This window comes from Pleurodeles waltl, chromosome 7 (genome assembly GCF_031143425.1).
Source record: "Pleurodeles waltl isolate 20211129_DDA chromosome 7, aPleWal1.hap1.20221129, whole genome shotgun sequence".
Classification (NCBI taxonomy): Eukaryota; Metazoa; Chordata; class Amphibia; order Caudata; family Salamandridae; genus Pleurodeles; species Pleurodeles waltl.
Window position 1 is genome coordinate 493,585,256 of NC_090446.1, and position 27,162 is coordinate 493,612,417.

Sequence of the window (27,162 nt, forward strand, 5' to 3'; positions counted from 1 at the left end):
GCTGTTCGAGGTTCTGTCGTTGGACTCATTCTCTGTGAGCCTGATGCGTGGCTGACTAATTGATAACCTGAAGACGAAGACTGACTTGTTGCTGATCCATCCTGGATAGGTAGCTATGACAATGTGATTGACGATTTTTATGCCTTTTCTTCTAGGTACCAACTGCGCTGATTATAGAAATTCTCACTTAGATAGATTTTTTCCAAATTAATGTTTTCTCTTAAATGTTTTTGCATGAAGACCCACATGCTGATGCTAATCTTGGATAAGTAGGATATTAAGGAGGAGGTTGACAGTGACAATTGACTGACAAACTTATTTGCTGAACTCTGCTATTAATGCTGGTATTCTTGGCTTATGGAATTGTGTTTTCGCAAATGTTATTGAAGTGATGATGTTTTCCATTAATGAATTAAAAAATGTAATGGATTGAATAAAGATTGAACTCACAGAGGATTTAGAGTTGTAATCAATAGGGAAATAAAAATTAACTCATTACTGAGTTGTGGTTATTCACAAGTAGTTGATCCTTCAAAAATGTTTCTTGGTTATTAATGATATTTGTAGATCTAGTAATCACTGCATGACTAGGGTACTCCATGCAATTCAAAAGGTTCATCGACCTATACCCGTCCCCTTGTAAGTTTACTTACTAAGGACCAGGCGCGCTAGCACCCCCTTACAGCTGTATTAAGTACTAAAGCTCTAATGAAATCATGGCCACGTACAGCAAGCCTTTTTATGAGAATCAAGGTTTAAAACTTCATAGTTCAGTATGAACTGTGAATTAATAACCACAGTGCTGATTGCTTGAATATGTTACCTATCCCAATTGAGGAGTGTCCAGTGGGTGAATACGAAAACTACGAAGTTGTTTGAGTGGGTAAAGGTGAGATTGAAGATGTTAGTAAGGATGAATGGGTAAAGGTGTATTATGAGGATTTTGTTGGGCAAAGGGTGAAGTGTTTTGAGATGATTGCCTGAAACAATAGAAACTGGATGAAAAACTGGAAGGTCTAGTTCAAAATATTCAGGGTATGTGGTAAGGAACAGGGGATCTGAACCTCCCCGTAGATTGTTAAACTTTAACATGAAGAGCATTTGGACTTTTTTTTAAAGGTGAGTGGATTATCAAATGTTTGCATTCTGGTCTGAAATTGATACAGACATTAAATGTGTAGTTAGAGATTGTGTTTACTGTGGAAATTCTGATAGGTATGCTCCTTGCCTCAGCCAGATACAGGAAATACGAAAAGGAATGCTAAAAATGGTGGTCTCACTCAGTTGAGGGGCAGGGCTTCCGTTTTCAGTATTTTTTCTGAAGGTTTCATGTCCTGGGGTGAGGTCCACCTCATTAGTAATGACTGTGTCAAGAACAAGTAGGGTTACGAGTAATGAAGATTACTGGTAAGTGATCAGGGCATGCACAAGGTGGGTAAAGAGTCTCCTTGATCTCACCAAAGCACCAAACACTGGCAGCGTGACAGAAGCTACTGTCAATAGAACTGAAGGCCACAGGCCGGCCAGCAGCCAGAACTAACCATACTGTCATTAAAAGTTAGGGTGCTATGTTTTGGGTGTAGGGTTTGTGTTTGAGCCCTTATACCTAATATCTCGGGGCGTGCAGCGTATTTTGCGTACTGGCATCCAGTCATTTTCTGTTACACCATTTTGAGGGAGGGGATGGTAGCAGATTTGGGGTATTCAGTGTGGAAGTGGTAACTAAACCAAACCTCGTGTTGGGGTGCCATGAGCAACACTTAATGGTAAACATATATTGCGGTCCTATGTTGAGTGCATCCACGCGTGCCAATGACAGGATGATTCCTGAAAACTATAAATAGCACCTGCGAGGACGCAAAACTATAATTATCAAAAGGCAGTGGGAGGCCTGGACGGAAGCAAGGGTGCACATTCCTCAATCTTCAGCCATTGACTGAAGTGAGTGTGACTTGCAACAGTGGACACTGAATGCACTAGCAATAGCGAGGTCATATAAAGGCAGACGGTAACTGCCATGCATTCACTGAACTACAGTACGTGTTGGAAAGCTTTTCTTATTCCACGAATATTCCGAAGACCATCAATAGTTTCGTTCTGCTTACAATTCTCCCAAACAAAGCGATAGTTAAAATCCCATTAAACATTGATACAGTACTGCTGGACAGTACGTCTTTTACCAGGCGACGTGTGCATTGGATATTGCACAACTGGCACTGGACGTGTTTTGTATGTGAGGGAATCTTGCCCTGCCGCCATCGTTTTACCGCCTCCTGCGTGAGGGCAGCTTGCGAGCTGCCACAGTACGTCCATGTGAGGGAGGCTTGCACCCTGCAGTGCTATGCTGTCCCTCTGCTGACAACGTCACTGCGTGTACTGAGCTCGCAAGGCTGAAAGACCAAATCAGCTTCACCTCGATCCAAATCTTTCACGTCCAGGCTTCTTGCAGGGCTCTGTAATAGAGCCTTTAAAAAACAGAGCTAGCTGACTGATGTCCCTGCCCTGAACAAATACGTGCATGAAACCGAAACTAGTTTTTGCACAAAAGTGTAACTTCCTTCTCGTGATGACTACATTTTTCCAGCCTTCCTTCACCGCGCACGTTTTACAGTTTCCCGTAAACGTTTCGTGTTTTTTTGTTGTTGTTAGCAGTTACCCAAAGGAAGTCTGCGCTGCTCTTGCCCGGCTCTGCCTCTGCTGTAAAGGCTAAATACTTTTGCACAGCAGTGTCACGATACGTGCTCTCTATGCTGCGGCAGTTCGCACGGGTGCCACAGTTGCAGGTCCTAGACGCGGCTGGAGGTTGCACCGCTCTTCTGCTGTGCTGTGAGGTGCAGGAGGGGACTCTTGCATTCCTGCCACTGTACATGCTCTTTATGTGAGGGAGGCTTGCCCTGCTAGCGCTTAAGGTCTTCTATGTCAGGGAAGCTCGCACTTCTACTTCTGTGGTGGGCCTTGTTGTGAGTGAAAGTGGCACGGACTCTGCTGCCACAGTACGTTTTATTTGTGAGCAAAGCTTGCAGTACTCTCTGCTACCATAGTTTTATCAGTTGTTGATAAGCGCTGCCATTCTGTGCCCCTTAGTTGTCCTTCTTCTGTTTTTGAGAAGTGTCCTGGTTTTTGGTTTTAAAAATCAGGTCACCCTGGAATCTGCTCTTTGTCCGAGAGTAATCGGGTCGTTTCCTGTGCTCCAACAGTACTCTATATGCGAGAGAAGCTTGCACGGACCGCTCTTTGCTGTTCAGTTTCCACTCGTTCTGTGCGTGTGCCGATACGTTTTCACTACGACCAAACGTCATTTTGTATGTGAGTGAAGCTTGCACTGCGCTCTGCTGGGTATGGTGTAGCCTGGAGGATTACGGTTTTCACTCTTGCTCTCTGACCACGTTCTTTGCGTGAGAGAAGCTTCTGCGAACTAGTGACCTTTCGAACTAGCGATTAGAACGGAAGCGTTTAAAGCAGGGCGGTCCATAGAATTCAAAGATAAGGTTTAAAAATATAGTGTATATATTATTTAACGAAAAAGGCCTGAAGGTTAGCAGAAGTGTTCAACGCAAAAAAACAGGAAACATTGCAGGCGTGCCGTGTCACACGGTCAAACCCGAGTCCATGGAGAGGAAGGTTTGCGAGGCCAGGGCAGGGGCGGGTCTGAGCAGAGCGCGAACACCAACCTGCCTCAGGTTTGAGATAACCACTTAGACAAGAATCGTGTTTTCGGAGAAAGTTCACTGTGGGGCGTGGCCCGAAAAAGGCCGCTCTAGGAATAGGGCTGGCTTCCTGCAGCAGCGACGTCCTCTCCATGGCTGGGTAACTAACGCCCCCCCCCCCCCGGCTCGTGTTCGCGCGTTCACCGCAGAGTGGAGCGCACAGTTTGAAGAAGGCGAGTCTGGCATACAGGGGCGCGCCTCTCTCCCAAACCGTCTGTGTGTAGTTGACCTGCAGCTGCCCGCCGTCGAGTTGATCAATGGCAGCCCCTTCTCCCCGGGACCTCCTGCAGTCCGTCCTGGACGAGCTGCTGGAGCACGAGCTGAAGCGGTTCAAGGCCATGCTGAACCAGGGGGGTCTAGTCCCGGGGTGCCAGGGCATCAGCAAGGCTCGGCTGGAGAACGCGGACGCCCTGGACGTGGTGGACCTGATGGTGAGCACTTACACAACAAGCAGAGCCCTGGAAGTGGCCCGGGAGGTCTTGGTGGCCATCAACCAAAGAGAACTAGCCGCCCGGCTAGAGGGACACTAACAGGTGAGATGCGAGAGAAGACACAGGCACTTTATGCCTTAAGAGTTGAGTTTATTACCTCCCGGCCTTCAATCCAGCCTTTGTCCAACACAGAACCTGAGAAAGATGATTTTACATTTTGCGTATAGTTATTTATATGGCACAAATCTGCAATAGAACTCCCTACAAGCAGATGCATCCGAGTGCAGGCATAGGGGGGAAATTCAAGTTTGTGTACATTTTTATAAGGAGTGGTGAAAGGGATGAAGAAGGGGAATACACATACGAGAATCCCCTTGGGTATATGCTCAATCCTAAACCTTGAATGATATTAAAAGTAATATTGCTGGCACACAATTCAATACAACTATAAAATAAAAAAATAAAAAATATAAGAAGTGAAAAAACATTGAGCTTATGACCAGCTCTCAATCAATCTGTAATAAAAAAAATCCTCTTAAGACCCTACTATACTCATTGTTTTTCTTGTTATTTCTTTCCTTTTTATATGAATATTTAAATAAATGCACCATATATCTCTTCACTATATAATACTTCTAAACATTTTGACACAAGATTACAAATTATTATCCTTTACAATAAAACAGCATTTTTATCAACAATAAAAATATATTTCTCATACACACTATAAAAAAACTGTCTACACGGTGTTTCAGTGGTCTTTCAGTTGGTTCACCCCACCTTCTTCAGGACAAGTTCATTAATTTAATCAATTTTTCATAAACTTTAACTGAAAGATACAAGAAAATGGTCTTTACAATTTTATAATATCTACAGCTGAAGGTGAAGCAGCGGCCATACATTAATTACCCAATGTTTTTCACTCCTGACTCAGTACTACGCTTTTCTTTCCTTAAAACATACCAGCATCTAATTTTATCATTAACAATATAGCTTATCAAAATTATATCCTTACAAAAAACATTTTATTTATAATAAACTAACTTCTGTGCCAGTCTTTATATTTCTTTTAATTTTATATTCAAATTTATCAATTCACCTAGTGTTAACTTAATACTCCAGTTAACCACTATGGTAATCACCCTTTCTTATATTGAGTCTTAAGATTTCTACTGTCTTTTCACCTCCCGGTCTTCCAGGTAGCCATTCATTATTTTAGGTTATTGTATTGATATTCTTTTAATCCTTTTCATATAGCAGCCTATATTTTTGATAACTTAACAGGTCCAACCTTATGTTTATTTACTTATTTTAACTTACGTGTTTGCCTTTACAATCACCAGTTCCGATTCATAGACGTTTATTGTTATTCATATTGTTTTTTTAATTCTGCAATTATAAAGAGAAGATACTAACTCTGCATTCTCCAGCCCCGTCTCTGTGTTTATATTTAATTATTATAAGCCCAATAATACGTTTTCACCTTTTGCACGCAATCTCGTTATCTCATATATACTTGAGTCATGCCACTCCTGTGTTCATAAATGCAATATCACTCTTTGAATTAGTGCGCTTTTTCTTCCTCTATTTTGAATAACGTAGCGCGTCTTGATCTCTTAGAGACTTCGTTTTATCAAAATCTACAAGAAGAGTTAAATTCCCTCCATTATTTGTTATTTCATAATTAGTGTTGTTACTAATCTCAAATACCATTTATATATTATAACTCTCTCACCTTATGAGTGTGTTAGCACCCTTCTGAAATAGCACGCTTCCTTAATCTACTTTCGTTAATGTAGTGCGGCTTTGTCTCCTGCACACTGCACCTCCAAATTAAAATCTAAAAAGAGTGAGACTCCCTTTCATTAATTAAGTTAAATATTTTTTTTATTATTCCCGCTCTCTAATTCCATCTATATTTTGCAACCTGCTCACCTGTTTAGTGGTGTTTTCCTTCTTACTATTAGCAGCGAAAAACTGTCCGCCATTTTGAAGGCTATATTTATAGCTGCATGCTACTCATGCATGCCCTAGTGTTCTTCATGTCACAAGCGGTCACCATATTTGAGTTGAGTTACTACACATTGTTTGTGTGGGCACTCCATATAAGGGTGTCTCCTGTAGTTTGTATATCTCGATCCCTCATCTACACCTCGGTGAATTTATCTGTTTTACTATATTTTATGAAATATGTTATATTTTCTTTATAATTGAGAATTAATCCTTTTGTATACTTTCATTATTATTTTCCACCCCTTTTCCTGATGACCGACATTTGATTTAAGATACTTCTCTGTCATTTCTATTATTGCATAAAATTATCAAAATGTGTCCGTTTTTTTTGTTTACCATTACTTGTTCGCCATTTTAGTATCAGGCTGCATTCAATCGTTCATCATACAGTATTTTATATACTTTTATTATTACCTACTACTTTTAACCCGACTCTCACCTGCACCATGCCAGACTCGCTGAGTCCAAACAAAGTCTGTTTCATTGCTGTCTAGGCAAATATTGCTGAGGATCTACTGGTTCAAAGCCACCACAGGGAACATATTTAAATGGGGTTTGAGAAGTGCATTGTTGCAAAGGAGTTCACCTTGATCAGTACAGTATTTACAGGTTTGCAGGCATAGGGATCAAATAGGATCCATGCTACATTGATTTATTGGTTTTGCGGTCTTTGTGTAGAGCACAGCTTGCTTTTAGGATACATGGGTCATACAAAACTGGGTTGTGGTTAGTTTCTTCCAGGGCTTAATCTTGGATCCATCATCCTGGGTTTTCTTTTGCAGTCCATAGCACATAAACTGTTTAAGAGGTCCAATGTCCAGGGAAGACATACTTAGGGAGTCTCTGGTCCAGAAGAGGTTTGGTTGAACCTTTGATTTGAGTCGTACAGTTGGTTAACAGCTCATTCCTGGAATTAATTGTTTGCTGGTGGTTTGATTCTGGTGTCCACACATGGAAGATGACTTAGTTTTAGAGTCTTTATATCATAGTAAGACTGAGTTAGAGGATCTATGGTATTGTTGTGTGGTCCATGATTCATAGGCAGTGATGTTTGAGTGCATGGTTCCTCATGATCTTCATTTTTTTTAAAATGCGTGATTCTTCAAAAGCTTGGAAGAACAGAACTGCCTTGAGTTGTATTAAGAATTTCAGAATGTACTTATGGAACACCAGGTGCAATCGAATACAGCCAACTTCCACTGATACATGCTCCCTTGTATCATCCTGTGGAACCTTTGTTCTTGGACGATATAGCACAGTAATTACATGATCAAATACATCACCAGGAGACATAGTTCGAACTCTGTTCTCCCTACCCGATTCAAATTGCAATAATGGGGCAATTGTGCTCTCTTTTGCACTTTCTGGTTCAGTTGTTTAATTTCCTAAAATTAAAGGCATTTAGAAAAATCTCAGCATTTATTTACACGTCGCTTTGTAGTGCAACACGTTCCAAATTAACTACCGGCATGCCAGGCAATGTCCCACTGTGTTTATTCATATTTGCTGTTTCCTCGAGGAAATAAGTGCAGAGACGACTAGTCCATGTTTAGCTAGAACAACCGATAGTGGGAGTGTTACCTAATGCAGGGATTCATTGTAGACTGGACAAAAGGGCAAGTGAGACAAAACATGGCTAGCCTGTTAAGGAATGTGTTGGCGCCTTTACCCAGACCATGCACAGATGGCGTTTATCGTGCTCTTGAACAGGATGGGATGGTATTTATTGAGTGAGCTCTTGACCAACGAGGTGGATTCTCAGAGTGACTTTGAAAGGAAAGGGGGCAAGGAAAGGACCGACCTTTAGACCTTGGGGGCGGAGGCGTTGTTCATTCTGGTGTGAGGAGAGCAATCAACTAGAACCTTCTGGACAGAAGGGGTGTTGAGATGATGCTGTGTTTGTGAGCAGATGAAGATGGGTTTAAGTAATCAGGGTGAGCAGTAGGTCTTGGTATAACTTAAAGACATGGGTGATCATTTTTACAGAGTTTTATTATGAAGAGAGAATCCGATGGCCTGATGAGGAAAAGGGGTAGAGGATGTATGTGATGGGCTGAACAGAGAGGGGTGTAAAAAGTGAGAACTTTCTCATGTAGAAGGACATGGAGTTAACTGAAGCTGATGAGGATACTGATACAGTAATCCAACTTCCCATGCACATGAACACTGTTCAGAGTACTGGTCAAGTAGAATGAGAGTTGAAGCTATAGCTTGCGGATGCTAAGGACAGAGGTGGCGGCCAAGAAAAAAAAGAAGGACAAACGTCAAAGTGGTGAGATGTGCAAAAGGACAAGGCAGGTCCTTGTGGCATGCAACAACATCAGATCTAAAACACAGCTGGCTAGCTATCTTATTTGAGTGGAGTGTGTAAAAGATTAGCGAGGTCAAGAGGGTAATAGAAGCTGGTTAAGACGAGATGGACATGTCCGAGAAATATTAAATACTGAATGCTTTTGAAGCAAGGAGACTGACTGCAGCGGGGGAGGTAAGTCAGATCCTCCAGTGACTGAGGGAAGGGCAGCTACTGTTCTGATGCAGCGCTTGAGGCTAGTGATTGTTGGATGGTGAAGAGAGATTGGAAAGTCCTTTGTATTTGGTTGTGGTAGTGGAATTTAAATAATTTGAAATATTTGTAAACAAAGTATAAGGAATTGAGAAAGCCAATGTTGAAGTGAATCTTTTATGTTGTTAGTTTCAAATAAGCGACGTTTTCCCTATTTGTGGCGGTAGCAGCACATGTAGGTTCAAAGGGATTCAGCGGAAGAGTTCTACAAGGGCAGGCGCATTATTTGAGGTGATGGTGCAGTTAGCTTGGACTTGAGGTTGTGGTGTCAGTTCATGTTGGCGGGTTGGGGCTGATGGGAAACGATTCAGCAGTAAAACTGCCTGTGGAGAGAAACGCTGGAGTTAGCAGTTCGGGAACAGCATAGGGGACATCGATACTCATGTGGGTAAGGAGTAGTTAGCGAGATAGGTGTATGTGGAGCTGGACAAGAGGGTGAGGCTTAGGTCTTGTCCATGGAGTGAGAGCTCAGAGAGTGGATGTTGCCAAGATGGCATCTGAAAGCAAATGGGTGAATGGAATAGTGCAGGAAAGGTTAAGACACCTACCATCAGGAATGGTAGAGGATACAGAATCATGACTGTTGAAAGAAGGGCTTATTGGACTTCGGGGAAACTGGAAGTGGACAAAAATGAGTAAGGTTGGGCTTGCAATCATGGCTTGTGAGTAAGGTGGGGCTTGCAATCATGGCTTGAATGAGAACGGAATGCGAACCGTCTTCTCCACAGTTTAACTTCCTATCCTTGCCTAAAGCCATCTTTCATTCTCCTATCCCTCTGCCCTTTACTACCCTCTTATCATTTTCATCCCTATGTATGCACTTACCCTTCCATCTCAATTACATCATGTTGAATTTCCGTAGACAAAGATTTAAAGGAACAGTATTTTTAATTAAGGTTTTGTCAGACAGGCTCCCTTTTTAGAGTAAGCATGTAATGAGAAAATAACATGCAGTTTGAGAGAGAGAGGAAATCTTGAGTGGTACGGTCGCAAAGGGGGTAGATTAAGAGGTTACCAATCGGTTCATTGCTTGTGCCACCGGCATACATGTGGCCAAAGGTGAAATTCAAGTATTACAATTGGAAATGTGTGTGTTTACATTATTATATGTATACGTGTACACAGAAAGAGAGAGAGAGAACTATGGATTCACGCGTTTCTCTGCCATCGCATACTGTGATTCCAATCATCTGTTTACATGCATGCAAGTATGCCATGGTGCACACTAGCTGCTCTCCTTCCTCACACACGCTATGTAAGCTACTCTCTTCCCTATTTTCTGGATTTTGCAATTTTGTTTCCGTTTTTGCATACTCACAGTCTCAAAGAATTGTAACGTAGCCTAAACACAGCCATAGTTATACATAATGGTAAAATTCAGAGAAAAAAATTAAAGGCCCAATGGCAGAGTGCAAGAAGCATACCAGAAGGGCATGTGTAGTCAACATGGCCATTCTCAACAATCCATTTCTCTTCCATGAAAGATGGGATCTTGAGGTGCAGTGTGGGCCCTGAAATACTAAGTATCTGTTAGCAATAGAATATTGCTTCAAGCATGTATGGCTGTGCAATTAAAAGTAAGCATCTTTACCACCAGCTAATCAGAATACCCAGAGTGGTGCGACATCTGCTCCAGGCCCTCATTTGTCGCTCTGAACACAAGTCATGTCTTCAAGTCTTTATTGGTTGACATCTGCCTCCTTTTTTGCAGGCTTCAAGAATAAGCTGGGAGATCCCAAGTCGTCCGTGGGAAATAAATTGAGAGTATACCAACCTTGACAGCAATGACTCCAAGCTCCATCCGTCCCACCATCACTATCCTCTTACGTTTGGTCTCAGGAACCGTTTCTCATCCTGTAGGTATGTAGGTCCCGACAATGCATAGAAGAACTGCTGTCCAGCCATGCCACTACAAGCAACTGGAATCTCTGCTAAGCCTTGTTGGTCAATATGTTCTTACGACAACTATGCATAAGCCACTAAGAGCCACACACCTACACCACCTTGCCAAGTTCAGCAAGTCCAGGCATGGATTACCCAGCAGGCCCAATCCTCTGCAAAGTGAATGGTGCTGAAAAAGCAATTTATTGCAATGGTGTATTAATAAAAGCAAACCAATAAAAAAAAAAAATGATGCACCAAATCCCATTACTGACTCATCATTGGTGGCCTTTCTGGCATTCTTTAGACAAAGATCAGGCATCTTGAATCTGCCATTTGGTTCATTCTGGGAAGAGAAGATCTAATTCCAACAAAAAAAGTAGCGATGATCTGCAGCGGATCAGTTATTTGTAAGAATTTCTGATCAGGATCCATGAACTGGACATTTACTTTATGCTGAAATTTCACACACTTCCTCCATCCAATCCGCATATGAAATCCAATTGCATAAATGACCTTTGGTTACTGAAATCTAAACCCCACTGCCTTGGATTTCTAGATGCGTTTGTAGTATTGTATAGATTATTATGTGCCAGCAGGGTGGCTGTTGACACCGTGATCCCCGGTATAAGCCTTATTTTTCTACCTTGTCCCAGGTACCTGGAAATCAGCAAATAAATAGGGGTAGGCTTCTTGCAAGCATCACACCTCAATTGGGAAGTTTACCTTTTCAGCTACATTTTTTTTTTTTATATATGGTGCAGTTACGTATGTTTACATACTGCAGTGGTCTTCCTGCTTTGTTCGGCCACCAAATATGTCATGCCCCCTTTTTGCGGTCTGTAGGAAACAGCTTTCTATACAATAGTACGGAGCCAACCATTACTCAAGTCTAGATTGCTTCTGCGTTTTTCTCAGTTACCTTGCTATTATCTGTGGCTTTCTTCCATATCTGTGTTTGACTCGCCCACCGGAGCTTTCTGGTTTTGCAGTTCGTTGATTCTTTAGTTCGTCCTGCTACAAAAGTAGCATTGCACCGTCAGCCACTTTAATCAACACCAGTTTGATGCATTTCAGTGCCATCTAGAGGTCACAGAAAAACTGCAGTAAAACGAAAGCTGGTAGATAGATGAATGATTTGGTTAGTGGACCATGCCAGTTGTTCCCAACCTGTGGTTCAGGGACCCCTGGGGGTCCGCGAAGCCTCCTCAGGGGGCCCTCTACTGCTTAGAAAATTAAATAATATTAACAGATAATTAAAGTGTATATAAATAAAGTGGCTAAATGTACAATTTAACATTTTGAAACGCACTTTAAATGTCAAGGAATTTGAAAAGAAAGCTGAAAAACTGAGAAAAAATGTAATTAGTATCCTCAGATTAATTTGTGGGAGCAGTGCAGGTGCATCAAGCAGAATATAGTACGGACAAAGTGTGGCTTCAATTGAATTTAGAAAAGCTCCAATCTTCCTATTACATTTTTTTAATGTTTTTTATTTGTTGTTTGCAAATTAAATAAAATGGGTTATCATTTGTGTATGTGTTTGATGAATGTTTGTTTTATTGTATTGTTTTGCGGTTCAAATCATTGACAATGTTTGCGCCAGGGTCTCTGGCTTCCAGTAATGACTCAGTGGGGGAGTCCCCGGATTTCAATAATGATTCAGTTGGGGTCCCCAGGTTGCAGTAATCATAAAGTGGGGATCCAAAGAAGTTAAAAGGCTGGGAACCACTGGACCATGCAAATATGAAGAAATAATACGGTTTCAATAAAAGAAGCTTCTGGAATGCCAATCGGCCTTGCTTAGCTTCACTTACAGGCGTGACCAATTAGCATAGCCAATGCTTGTTTTCTAAACCCTCTGAATCCACTAGCTCTTCTTTAGAGTGAAAACGAATTCACAGATTCAAGGCTCCTGTCATACCCATGTGTTGCTACTGTTTGCGAATCCTTCATATCCACTCAACCCCTGGCACAGTACAATTTTATTACAGTAGTACCAGAAGAAATGATTCCAGCAAAATGACTGCTTTTCACTGTTCAGGTGTTGTTTCGGTATTTTCTCTTACCGCTGAAAAATGTTTGGACAACCATGTGAACATTTCTCATAAGACACATTAAAAATTCTATATCATTATCATCAATTTCCACACGAAAAGAATGCAGTTGAAATAAAGTATATGGCTGTGGATGGTGGTTTTATCTTTTGTATTAAAAGACTGGCACTATAATGCATGAGGTTGTACAAATACAAGTAGGTGACAAATGGCACGGAACATTGCACCCTCCAGAGGGAAGATTGAACAGCAGTGAGTTTAAAGTGCAAGGGCCCAATTTATATTTAGGCGGGCAGCTAGTTTCACCGCCAAGGCCACAGAGTAAATTATTGCGTCACCCTGACGGAGAGGCCGCCTGCCTAATTTATAGGGGGCTGCCAAGCTGGTGGTCATTTCTAAAGCACTGGCAGGAACCATCACCACTGCGGCACCTGTCAATGATTTTTGCAGATTGGTGCTCAGTTCTGTCAACATGACCCGAGGTGGGATTTTCTTTTGAAAAGAAAAAAGAAAACACTCCTGTCGCCATAGGAGTCCTCTCCAATGGCAAGGGGAGCATTTCGCGGTTTTCACTGCCCCTTACAGTCAGAGTTTTCCTGGGCACTAAAAACTGACCTCTATTTCCACTCATCTAAATGAGGTGGGTGGATCATGGGGCAGTCGGAGAGGTTTAACTGCGGCAGAGTAGTAGTGTCCGCCATAATTAAACCTATGGTCCACCCACATTTAAATAGAGCTGGGGGACCACTACGTTGGCAGGGAAGGAACACCGTTGCCATTGTGACAAAGTTTCCTCTTTGCCAAAAAATAAATCAGGTCCTAAGTTGCCCTGCTAGATGTACCCAGAAACAGCTTGAGCTCTTGACAAACAACACTGCCCTCTGAAGTGCAGAAAACCCCAATTTTGACAAAGACGATAGAAAGGCTACAAACGTTTGCAAAAAAATATCCGATGACTCACAAACTCAATGACGACAAAGTCCAATCTGCTTGTAAAAAAATAAGAACTTATTTCACACATTTTATTGTGTATTCCTTGACAGAATAATACATTACAAAAAGTGCTGGTTTTACACACGACAACGGGTGGGGAGCCACAACCTTCTACTACACAGATAAGTGCCTTTAGACTAATAAAAGTGGTGGCTTGTGGATTCCTTGATATCCACACACGAGCTAATTTGCGGACTGAATGATCTTGTCATTAGGGCCAGAAATTTCAAATAATGTTGTTGTAAACCATTTGAGAAGGGGTTGGTGTAAACTCTCAATCCTCCACCTCAAACTGCACAGGAAATAGCACACATTAACAATAGCCAACATACTGCATTGACAATTAATGTGCGTTGCCAAACATCTTGGTAGACACAGTACCCCAAAGATACTATCGGGCTTAGACAAAAATCCCATCTAGTCCAGAAAGGCCATGAACCACTGCAGCTTGATAATATCTGCAGTGCATAGGAACATGTCCTTTTATTTTAAAGTAAGCAAAAAGCAACATTTATGGAGTACAAAAAAATGGCATCCTCCAAAGAACATGTTTTAACAGTAAACACATGTTCTGGACTCCTCCAAAGCAAGATGGTGGTAAGTGGGTTTTGATCACCAAGTCCTGTTCACATGATAAAGCACATATGAACCACCCCCAGCAAAGGAAATAGATGTGTGTCGAGAGTTTGATGCAAAGTGTTCGTGGGCGTTTCTAGGGCTATTCCGTTTGCCTCTAGCCTCTTCCTGCAATAAAAGCCAGTTTGTCGATTAGGAAACCAGCAATGAGCTGCTCTGCACTATACAAACAATTCTGTCACAACTTCCAGTATGATACTGCCTCGTTCTCAATGTTTTTCGAGTGCAAAAAGCGCTAGAGCGCTATGGAATGTTTGGTGAGTAAAACGAAATTTAGTGGGCACTCCCATTCTTGGCCATAAATAACTGCCCCCTCCTCCGGCCTGCTGAGGCTGGCGCAGCCGCACCAATGCAGTGGGTGCAGATAATGACCTAGAAGCACTCTTCTCTCCAAGGGAATGTCCACGTAGATATTGTCTATAGAATGACCAGGTTCATCTCAGGAGTGTTTACTTTGCCCATTTGAGTCGGGCGCCCCCAATCCAACCATTTACTGTAACATGATAAAAAGTAGGTGGGGAAGAGGATACTGAATTTTAAATCAAACAAATATCTAATATTTATCTAGTGTCTCCAAGCAGAGCTCCATTTGCAGCGGGTATATCTCATTAGTGAAAGGAAAGGTAATGGTGACTTTCGATCTGCAGGACATCAAATAAAATGTACAAGTGCGGCTTCCCATCCCACTGTACCAGCCGGTGGACCACAGTGCCATCTTTACTGCATCCGGAGACTGGTCTGTAACTGCCACCTTCAGTGGCCCTTCCTGCCGCAAGGCATACTCACTGGCTTCTATTTCAAAATAATTCTGTCCTTTCCAAAGGGACATGTTAGGGAGATGCACATTTCTGGATGGTGGTCTTATTACAATTTCTTCCATGTCTGCTCCTATGAGATAACGTCCGTGTGATTCCTAGGCTATTTAAATAAGAGGTAGGGATCTACTAGGGGCAGAATAGTGTGCTTCAGCACACAGTGCAATCTGAGAAACCGTTTTTAAAGATCTGGTCCCATAACCATCATCTGCTTCGACGGATGATGTTTGAATAGTAGACACGCTCGGAGATGCTAACAAGCAGCACGGCAGATGTTGATTCTTAGTATGCTTTATTCCGCCCTCCCTTACCAAACCACCACTCACAAGCCTGTCAGTGTCTTACTCAAAACAACGTGGGCATCCCTCCTTCACAGCAGGGTGGCTGCACCAGGAACAACTGGAGTAGATAAGGCCCCATTTTTAACCCTGCTATTCAGTAGACTACGAAGCACAGCGCGTGGGACTCATTGGCCTTTAGTGAGTGGGTTGGGAAAAATATTACACTTTACACCCTGGGCTAAATTACCGATAAAAAGAAAACTTGGCAAACGTATTAGTGTGCGAGTGACTCAGGCTTTTAAATTGTTATTAACAGCATCTCAGACTAGACGCACATGCATTTGGAAGCTGGCCTCCCAATGCCGGCCCAACGAGAGGAGGGCGAAGAGTCCTACACCAGGGTAGAGAAAAGGTAATACCTCGGTAAAGAATATTTCAAAAATAACATTGCCAGTTGAGTAATGCACAAGGAATAGTCAGTTCCTCATTCGCAGACTCTCCCTAAGTGCGAAATAGCTGCAAAACGTCAAATTGTTTTCACCCTTACCTCATCATGAGATTCCTGGTCCACATGGGAATCAAATTTGAAAGCAAAATCTAAAATTGGGTAAATGGGAAGAAAGATATGGCCCTGAAAACCAGGGTTCAGTGACTTAAACGGTTAAAGTCTATAGATCACAGAGGTACACATCATCCGTTGCGCATCGCTGTCTTTTTTGGCCCTGAAGTCAAAACGGCAGATCAGCTCGAAAAACAGTACAGGATCCACCGCAGTGCTCCGTCGCCCCCGAGAGGGTGTGGCATTAGGCATCCGTGGTCTTTCGTCGCTCCTTCTGAGAAACACAAGCTCGCTTCAAGGGAGGGGCCCCGAGGGAGTCTTCATCCGCAGAGTCCGTGACAATCGGCACTGGCTCAAAAATGGGATTGTGCTCCTGCAGAAAACAAAATAAAACATGGATTCCAACCAGTTCTGTGTTACCCATCATACACCGCTTTCCCATTTTCACTGCCAAGGAGCACCAACCTACGTCCAATCCCACAAAGACGCGATAGGTGTAAAGTGTTTAAAGTCTCATCATTTGTGTCCAGACACAATGCTCTCCCACCCCAATCACAGCATGCACCGACTCCAATCAAGCCACAGCAGACATCGGTTCAAAACCAGGCCTGCCCATAACTCTTCCATTGCAATCACCGCGCAAAACCCTCCCAATGCAACCACAGAAGCCCCCCCCCCTCCAATTCGGACACAACATGGAACCATTTATCAGGCACATCATGGAACCATTCCAATACAGGGTAGGCTGCGATCCGTCAGAATAACTGTCCAAAGCCAAACTTGCCTGAAGACACACGAGCACTCAGCCACTACCAGGGCTTGGGTGCGCAGTCCGTCTAGAGCAGTGGTCTCCAAACTTTTTAAATGCCGTGCCCCCGCCGCCTCTCCCCACCCCCAGTTGAAAAACAGAAATCATTGGGTCACCCCTCTGAATTTTTCACAATTATTTTATAATGATGGCAATGTTTAAATATGTCTAGACCTATTTAAACATTGCAGTCAAGTACTGTTATATATTTTTATAAATGCAATAACATGCTTCTGCTTAAAACAAAGGCCTGTTATCTGTATAGTGCTTCTTTCGGCAGGAGTCTGGCGCCCCCCCCCTGAGATCACTTGAGGCCCCACAGTTTAAAGATCTCTAGTGTAGAGGCTTTTTGAGGCTTTGCTAATCTCTGGCTTGTATCATGATACTTCTCTGGGGAAAACACACCCAGGCCCTTCCAAGTTGGTATAGGAGCTGGAACCAGTCAGTCAATTAAGCCACTATCTGTGTGACGAGCATGAAGGAATGGTATTCCCTCTCTCATGTCTCTAAGTCTCCAGAGTCCCAAAACCCACAACAGAACGTAAAATACATTGCTGTTTAAGGACATCATACCCTGACTTTCACATTGTGCCTAAATTGCTCAGATTCTTCGGTCTTGGTTCACAGCACATGGTGAGGAGCCCTGAAACTGCTGTTTGGGAGATTGGAAGGTCCTCCCGTTTATGCAGCTAACCATTCTGTCCATTCTGGTTTGGTGAGCACCCTTAATAACAAAGCCAGAATAATGATGTAGGAAAAATCGATGACCACATATCGAAAGGTAAGAACAGGTTTTCTATACATAACTCCACATTTATGTGCGTTGATGATATCAGTTGATACTGTGCTGTTATAGTTCTGACTTAATTACCATAGGAAGAGCATTTTTTGATTGGCTAATAACTTTGTTGCCGTTTGACGAATCTTCACAAATCTTTAAAAAAAAAAAAAAAAGTTCATTCACCTTCGGTCGTTCCTTGAAAGTTTAGGGGTGGGGTGAGCAGTCAAGCAGCGGCTGAGAAAAAAGGAGGTTCTGACTGGCAGAGACCCCCCACACCCAAAGACAGCTTCGGGCCAGAGACTAGGGAGTCTTCAAAATGGAAACAGTTCGGCTGGAAGAGTGTCCGGTACTCCACAAATGCAGATCAGTCAACCCTTGGAATCTCTCAGCTCACATACGGTTTCATGGGAGTGGCTCAAAAGTTCTTCATCTCATTAGGGTAATGAGCGATTTGTTGGGACCACTTCACTGGGGCCTTTTTCAAGCATGGATAGGATTTCAGTTCACTTAAACCCCAATCCTTTATGGCTGTATAGTCAATGAAAGACAAGTCAAGTAAACTTGTGTCTTCTCATTTACCAGCAAGCATGTGACGTACCAGCTGAAAAGTTAACCATGCCCAAACATCCTCACCTTTGTAGTACTTTCCCCTTGGCCCTCCTTTGGGCTGTAGAAGGAAGGAAAAGGAGCACCCGGAATACTAGTTTTGGGAACTCCTTCACCATCTCTTTCATCACTAGCTCAGGAAACCTGTCCCTTTCATCTCGTTTCCTCTTTTGCATCCTCTTTTTCCCGAGTTTGTCCCTCTTGAATTCCTTCTGCTCTCATGACTTTCAACTCCTTTGTTTTTAGTACGGTGGGTAAGACTATCGGAGCTTGCTCGGAGTCCAAGGAGTGGTCACATGGGTGCTGTCCTGCACTGCACCACGGCCAGGCGTTTGCTCTTTCTGGAAGGATGCCAGGAGCCCCTATGCTGTCAAGGACGTGAAGACCCCTGCACCTACAACCTAATCGAGAAGCTGCTGTTATTGGCAACACTATGAGTTCCCCCAAAAGTCTCAGCACCTCCCCCCCCACCCCCCGCACACACTCTATTGTTGGTGGTGCTAATTCAAATTTCCATAAATGCTGCACTCACAGAATGTTTATGTGAAACGTTACGCCACAGACTCCTCAATCCTGCTATTCCAAAGTCAGCAAAAATTCATAGATAATTAAAAAAAATATACAAAAGCAAAGCTTTATGCCTGGTTACAAAAATACCATTGTAATTAGATCTGCTGGGGCCTAATTCCTACAGCTAAACTCCTGCCTCTTCAGGCCGTGTAAAAATTGCCACAATCTGATTCTTCCGTGGCAGGTTATTCGTAAGAAAGTGAGAGTGGTGGAGGCGTGGAGACCGCACTATTCCCTTTTTCACCACCACTTTGTGGCTCGGTGGCAGTATTTTGGCAGAAGGATGCTACTCCCTCTGCTAAAATGAAAATTGGGGCCACAGTATATGCAAACACAAATGACTGATGGAATGCAGAACCAAACATTCACCCCCAGTCACAGATCTGGGTTTAATCCATCAATTCTTTTGCTCACCATGCCACCCCAGTTTGGATCCAGCCATATGCAAATCAGCCTTGACCCTGTTCCCCATGAACAGTTTAGCCTGAACTGCCAGGCCAGGTTCTCCCTGGACTGGAAACAAGCATCCTGTGACAGGTTTCAGGGTATCACCCTTCATCAGCCAGGCTAGCTTGAATATAGTGGCATAGAGAGCCCGGGACCCATCTCTGAGCAGCTAGGGCAACAAAAGCAACCAAAAACAAATGATGGCCGAAATGCAGAACCAATCAAGCATTCACTGGAATGGCATGGCAAGCAAAAACCCTGATGGATTAAACCCAGATCTGTGACTGGGGTTGAATGTGTGATTTGTTCTGCATTCTGTTGTATTCACAGTGTATGCAAGGCAAGCACAAGAAGGTAACTAGGTGACTGAGCTTGTGTCACCACTCTCCAATTGCTGCTGTGTTGCTGGACCTCCTGCAGCCTGGAGCATTCTTGGCAGTGCTTTAAGTGGCCAGGTACTGTCCAGTACTGAGTACCTGCACTCCTTAACTTAAAAGGAAGAGTAACAAGGTCCATATTAGACATTGTGGGCGCAATGGGCACGTGCACCTGCTTTGTGAGCCCCCAGGGCACAATGGCATTACCGAAGGGGCTGAAAACACTTGTGTGTCCCATTTGGTAACACTGATAGCATTAGCACACATGTAGCACCAGTGCTATCATGAAAGGAGTTCCCTCATTTGAATGGGGACTCGGCCCTTTGCAAAGGGGGAATCACTTTGCCTCTGTGCCCACGCTGTATTATAGATGCAGGAGCAGAGGCAACCATGCCCTTAGAAGGCACACTGAAAGTACCCACAAAAAATTGGTGTACTTTCAGCCCACCTCCTTAAGACAGCCCTCTGAAGGGGAGATAGGGTGTCCCATGCACCCCCTTAAGACATCCCTCTGCTGGCTGGTTCAGTCTTTCACAGCACCTGCCTGTAAGGGGAGCTCTCTCCCCTCTTCAAAGTGCAAGCAGGTTTCTGTCTGCACTGTGAATCATGGAGCATCTTTGAAGTGCCCACTCCATATTTCACTTCTATGCAGTGCTCCCCATGGCAGCGCAAGATGCAGCTTTCCTGGGGTCAGCACATTCTGCAGGTAAAGTGCGCCACATATACATATATATATATATATACACATATATATATATATATATATATACATATACACCCCCCCCCCCCCCTATGGACTTCTCAGCGCTGCTGCAATACATTTATTGGGAGAGTATCGACAGTGCTCAGATGCAAACAAGTATTCTAAATAGTGAGTAAATGCAGTTCTATACTTTTTAAACCACTGATTCTGATCCCTAAACGAAGTAAAATAACAATTAACGAAAAATGCAGTCACTGGAGGCAAGGTTCTACATGAACAGAGTTTAAAGTCTCCGAAGCATGTGCGGCATTATGGCATTCCTCCTCCAAACAGAGTTGGCAGAAGCAGTGAGAGTTACCCTCAAGTTCAGAACAAAATACGTTCAGATATCAGCTGTGCAAGCTTGCTTCATGCACAGATCAAGTACACACAGGCAACAACAGAGCCATAAGGTTTAATCACAGAAAAAAACGGTACAGCAAAGTCAACAGCTAAAGAACAGGTACATAACCGACAGCAGTGATGCAAGCTTCACTCACACTGCACTGGTACTGACTTCCTGCACAGAGGCCAGGCATTGTATGGGAATTTGCAGAATAAAATTCCTGAACAACAAAAACAAGTGCAGGTAGCACAACCTCACTCCAGGTCTGCCTATCACTTTTGACTGCAAAGACAAGCATTTTGTACAATAAAATGACGATTTTGCTCATTGGTTCTTTGCTGCAAAAATCATCTTTGTAAATACATATTTGTGTGACCTGGTCAAGTCTCTTCCCTTTACTTTTCAAGTATGCTTTATCATTATTGTCTATTGATTTATCAATCACCAGGAGCAGGAAACAATAGGTGAGAGTTTCAAGGGCACCCTTTATTGTTGGAATTTTCCAGTTTAATTTACTATGTCTTGAGGCCGTCTCCTCGGCTCAGTAGCATTTTAATTACAATTAATTTAAATACATGTTCCATCATTAAAAAAAAAACAGAAATGGGCCTCGGACAATGGTGAGGCTCATAAATACGTTAGCAGTGTCTCTGGTTACTCACCTGGCGCAAGGGGCAGAGAAGTAATTGTTCCTTTGTCCAGTGATTGGCACACTTCAATATGCGTGGCACATCCACGAATAGAGGTTAACTTCTACGAGAGAGTAGACATCCAGCCTGGCAAAGCAGAGAAGCCCACTGGGTCTCAGTCTAATCCTACTAAAACCATCTCCTCACTCTGCCTGTTTGAACTCTTCGAGCTGCTGCTCAGCTTCTGTATGTTTCTGCCGCTTCACTGCAGCATGGGAAATAAGGGCCAGATGTACCAAGCACTGGCGGCAATTTACCACCAGTGTGCCAATTTGTGAACTGACCTATGCACGCATAGGTCGTTTGGCAAAATACTGAACTGTAAAGGGTTGCAGTTCGACCTACCACATAAATATTACTGAAATAGGTCACAAATGCGAATCAACACAATTCACAGCCATCACAGGAATGGTGGCCTGCTGGGGTCGGCAGATCACTATGTCTGTGACTGCTTTTGAATAAAGCAGTCACTTTTTTTGTAATGCAGCCAGTTTACCTAAAATAAAAACAGGATGCACTTAAACAAAAACAATAGATGAACAATTTTTTTTTTCTTCAGAATAGTCATTGGTCCATAGTACCAATGTATACCCTTAAAAAATGTTTTTGGCAACATTCACAAAGGGGAAGGGAACCCTTGAGGACACTCCTTCCAGTTGGCAAATGTGTCTCCACTACTTTTGTAACTGGGAATAGAATAATGTTTTGCAGCTAGATTTTGAATCGATATTTGGAAGGGACACCCTAAACAAGCCCCTTCCGAATACCAATTAGGTATTTAGCCACACATGCAAATAGCGATTTGCTAATCACAATTTGTCCTTCGTACATACCAAAAGACCTTTCTGTGATTGATAACGGACTAATTTTGCCAATCTGACCCCTTTGCGAATGCAAAAAGCCTCAGTAAATCTGTCCCTAAGTTCTCTCACAAGCACTAAGGGCCGACATGCCACTGCTGCTTCTATTTGCAGCTACTCACTGATGCAAGGCTCTTGGTTTACCTACTAAACTGAGTGGTTGGAATACACTGAATGTGCCAGATAGCTTCAGGCTGGTCTCTAATGAGTTGCTTTATAGTTGGATGACCGGTGCTTCAGTCATCCAGTTATTTCATGAGCAACAAAGCATACACTCTGGCCAGCCTCTCTTCAACTCCAAGAGCGCCTGAGCATATTTAAACCCGAGATCACACAATGACAGGGAATGAGACTTCCCTACACAGATGTTAGGTCAGTACCGCTCATACACCTCACTCTCGACCCTTGGAGGGTGGATGCAGAGCCCATAACCTAGGCAAGAGGCGTCTCACTAGCACTGGAAGAACACTTACTAATTAACTGCAGGTTGGGCCCCCCACACTGCTCTGCCACGGTGCCACTGCACTGGCTCAACCATTGACAGCTTTGCCACTATACGGCAGTTAGTCAATCATGGCTCCCTGTGTTAATGCTCATGTCACTTTAGTTTCCCAGGGTAACATTACTCAGCACATACTCCATCTTAGCTGTTTTAAAGAGCAGTAATGGACTTTATTGGCTGTGGCATGCTATTACCCGAGGTATGGAATCAGATTGTACCACAAGGTACTGTTTCCTACCTCATGGAGGCCAAATGGTGTGCCGTCACATCCACAAATTGAATAACTTATTTGACATTTCTTCAAATCAAAATCGTTAAAATGAAGAACTGTAAAAACTGAAAGTCTGCATCCCTAACCTGTGAAGAGGCATTCAAGATGAAGTAGAGCTTCAGTCTACCAGTCAGGAGCAACCTTCCCCTAAATAACGAGATAACTTTAGAGTGGCTGGTTACAGAGATGTTTTATTGGAGCCATGGGGTGCTTAGGCACCAGGAGAGCGTTCTGGATTAATGAGGCCAGAACCTTTAGCTCCAGAAGGGGACCTCAAGCACCAGGGAAAGCATGGTAATGGTCCAGGGGTGACTCCATGGGGTCACAAAAGGTCACAGCTCTGCTTCCTAGGACCACAGAGTTCCCTCACCGTGGTTTGCCTCTGCAGGGGAGAGGAATTAGTGGTCAGCACTCCAGAGAGGCTCTGGTTGAGCTAACAGGGCAACTAAATTCTGACCTCAGGTTCCAGGCAGGGGGAAAGGAGCCTCTAATCGGCGTGGAAGACATCAAAGTGTGACTCTGAGCACCAGGGAAGGGAAGGCAGGTCCATCAGTGAGTCGATGTAAGGTCAAAAGGTTTTCACGAACTTCCTCCAAAGAAAACTACATTTGCTTGACTTGGAGACAGGTTTTGCATATTTCCAAAGGCTGAGCCACCACAACACTGCTTTCTATATGCAGTGGACCCCACTCCTGTGCAAAGCATTGTCTTGTCTTCAATATACCCATTATCCCCTAAAACACAACTGTATTCATCATGAAGCCAATAAACCCACTTCTCACCAAATCAAACACATAGATTTAGAAACTTGGACTACTATTTTGCGCCAGCCAAGCAGCCCATTCCACAGCCTACCAAGCTATCACAAACTATTTCATTTCTAAACCAGATTATGGCTGCTGTTTAACCTTTAAGTTTTACTCCCCCAGTCTAACGCTCTAAAGCTGCTGTCAGGCACTCAAATGGCATTTCCCCACCCAGCCAGGTCGCCTCCTCCTCCCCCAGCCAAGATACTTCCAGTCATGCTTTACCCCACCTGCTCGCTGCTGATCTAAATAGGGCAAAAACACCCTACAGTCCTATTCCTCGTCCTGCCAAGACACCAGCCAAACCTGGAAAAGTACTTCTTATTGAGTTAAAAGACGTATTCCATCATCTAATTAAATCATAATTCCTCATAAAGCCAATATTCGAGAAAAACATTATTTATGACAACAAGCAAAGATCATAACCCAGCCAAGAAGGTATCCGCCAATGAATAGAGACAGTCATCTAGCCAAGAAAATCCCCTCCCCCCCCTCCAAACCAAAACAAGTATTCCCCCTGCTGTCGAGTCACTCAACCTCAATACACAGACCTTCATTTGTGACTCAATTGTCTCACCAATGCCACACGTAGCCCAGAGGCGCTCGTGTCACATTAACCTTTTCTCCAGCCAACAAAGAGGTACACTTTACAGTTACCAAAGAATATATGAGGCAATAATTTTCACTCTGTCAAGAAACTATTCATATATACAAGATCTAATTCATCAACAAGTAAACAATCCAATTACCAACCCACCTAACCAAGACCTCACTCCACATCCACACAAGACCCTATTCTCCTTTTTGGTCAATACCCATTCTTCTTCCAGTGCCAATTTCCAACACAACTAGGACCCCTACTCCTTTCCCAGGATGTATATTCATCACATTCCAGGCTAAGATATAAATTTCCCATACCAGACTAAGTTATAAATGCATAACGCAGGCAAGACATACCTCCTAATATGCCACACTTTCCTCACCCAACCAAGGACCTGATGCTCACCCAGAAAACAGGCCTATTCCAAATGAAAGTTAAGGCATTCATTTCAAATATGACAATTTTAGATTATGGACAGGGTTACTGTGGTTGTAAATCAGGAGAGGACAAAGTTATGCAGCAGGGTTGACTAAATTATGCAGCAGGTAAAGGCAAATTCAGCAGCTTAAAAAGGCATATTTTGTGATAGTATTCCGTCCTTTGTTCTTTTTTTACACAAGTTAACATTGTCTGGGCTAAAGGTTCAACATTGTAAGTACCAGTTTAGCACCCAAACCCAGCAATACGCAAAAGAAAGGACTGCCAACCTTAGCAAAGGTCCTTCTACTGCGCAGCAACATGTATCGCACATTTTTAGCAACGTTTGATTCTGTTAAACTAGAAACATTATTTTGCTAAAATCTGCAGATTATGTAACAGGTGATGGATTCTGTGGCAAGTTCATAACTATGCAAAAATGCCGCTGACTCAAGATCGCATAATTTCAGTGGCACAACGTTTGCTTGAAAATACATTTATTGTTGGCACAGACAGGAAAAGGCACCGATTTGTCGCAAGGTCCCACTGGCTGTCTGGAAATCTAATTTGTTCATAGAGCATCCCACCTCTGCCCTTTAGCTCTTCATGATCTGTACTCGCCAATGAATTCAATCTATACCACCCACCTCAGCTTGCAGTAACTCAGGAACAGGCTCCTCTTTGGTCAGCATCGGAGGGTCATCAGTCGTCTCCAAGATTAGACTCCCGCCATCTGACAGAAGGAAAGCAAATATCTTGTTAGGAATGGACAAGGCGGAGATCAGGGTTCTTTTCTTGTCTCAAAGTTTCACACCCTTCCTTTGAAAGCAATAAGAACATTCAACATAAGGAAAGATTTGCTCCTGAATGCCTCTTTGCTTAACACCTGCAAAAACCTGACAGCAGCGTCATGGCCCCTTTCCTGTTGTGCAACCTCACCACGCGTCACCGCAAGCCTACTGGAAGCACAGTGACCAGTGGGAGGTGAACTGTCCAGGCAGTGGAGTTATTTCTGTGGTTAACCAGAAGAACCAACCTCAAAGCTTTTGGTTTACTAAACATTATTTCTAACTAGCGCTAAGCTGAAAGACCAAACTCGCAAGACTGCAGCAGAGAAACAATTACAACTAAGAACCAGCCTCCAAACGAAAATGTTGTTATTTAACTTACCAAACCGCTCCCTTACTAACCCTTGCCAAACCCAGTAATAACTTTACCAAGGATACAAAGAGGCCCGCTACTCTCCCTGACCCAAGATACCTTCATTAATATGTGCCTTTCATTTAAATATCACAAGGGATATGAAGATGTTTCACTCACTTTTACCATGCTTCAAAGTACCTTCCTATGTTAACCTACTCAGTTAGATATATTTAGAGACCTAGAAAGGCCCTCCGTTTTCTCCCTTTTCCTCACCGCCTTCTACACTTACCCATCTCTTGTCCCAGCATGGGAGGTTGAGAGTCTTCAGTCTTTAGCTCTGCCAGCGAGGTGGGAGAAACTGTCCGACTGCGGTCGGGGGTCGGCGAGGGACTGGGACTTGTGTCTCCTTTTTGCAGTGAGGCCTCTGACATTGAACTCTGGTTGCTGTTATCATCTGTAATCAGAACAGAAAAACTATAAGATGGCATTTACGAAATAAAAAGCAAAATAAACCAAAAGATGCATAGTGGAATCAAAATAAAAGAAACCCCAACCAAGAATTAAAAAAAACAAGTCACAAGAGAAAATCAAACATATAAAAACTTCTCAAACCAAAAGGGGGCAACAAACAAGAATGTATAGGACAACCAAACAAGAAAACAGAAAATAATAAAAAAAAAAAATTGGACAAAATAAGTTTAATAAAGAGATAGAAAGTTTGTCAAATCTCAAATACAGCAAAAATGATAAAGATTAAGATAAAGGAATACATTAAAAAATACGAATAGAGTAAATAATAAATAAAAATATCTGGAGAAATCTAAAATAAATAAAATAAAAAATAAGGCATACAAGAAAGAGAAACAGATGAGCCTGAAATAAAAAAAAATGAACACAATGCACAACAATAAATGTCAAAGAGTGAAAGAAAAATCTGAAAATGTATTAACGTTATCATATTTCTTATACACTTTCAGAAGCTATCAGGAGTATGAGAAAGTTAGATACAAAATAAATATTATAAAAATCATTATCTAGAATTCAATTCCTAGAAATATTTAAAAACTTAACAGCTTTAGGTGGTGGACCTTTGGCTGTGAAAGTCTGCATATTGAACCATTCATCGGCATTGACAAAGAGCTTAACAATGTCTTTTGGTGAGGGTGGTGGTAGCCTCTTACCTTGCCAAAAGAAATAATCAGAAGTTTAAGATATTTTTTTCAGTCCTGAAGTAGTGCATTAAAGCACAGTGTTACAGTT

The 27,162-nt window shown here is 42.8% G+C and overlaps 2 protein-coding genes across 2 annotated transcripts in view; one reads left to right on the forward strand and one right to left on the reverse strand.

Annotated features, from left to right (window-relative positions):
- Positions 1 to 1,394: 1,394 nt before the first annotated feature.
- LOC138246901 (collagen alpha-1(I) chain-like) lies at positions 1,395 to 12,133 on the forward strand. Its single transcript, XM_069201647.1, has 4 exons — positions 1,395 to 1,407; positions 2,650 to 2,826; positions 3,752 to 4,240; positions 10,426 to 12,133. Exons 1-4 carry the CDS (start codon positions 1,395 to 1,397, stop codon positions 10,491 to 10,493), a joined length of 747 nt encoding a protein of 248 aa, XP_069057748.1. The 3' UTR covers positions 10,494 to 12,133.
- Positions 12,134 to 13,639: 1,506 nt separating this feature from the next.
- BCL7C (BAF chromatin remodeling complex subunit BCL7C) overlaps positions 13,640 to 27,162 on the reverse strand; it is a 72,278-nt gene continuing 58,755 nt past the window's right edge. Inside the window, exons 4-6 of the mRNA XM_069244152.1 lie at positions 26,192 to 26,356; positions 25,407 to 25,492; positions 13,640 to 16,309 (exon numbers count right to left, since the gene is read on the reverse strand). Of these exons, the coding sequence (XP_069100253.1) occupies positions 16,181 to 16,309; positions 25,407 to 25,492; positions 26,192 to 26,356 (380 nt within the window). The 3' untranslated portion in view covers positions 13,640 to 16,180. The remainder of the gene's footprint in view (positions 16,310 to 25,406; positions 25,493 to 26,191; positions 26,357 to 27,162) is intronic.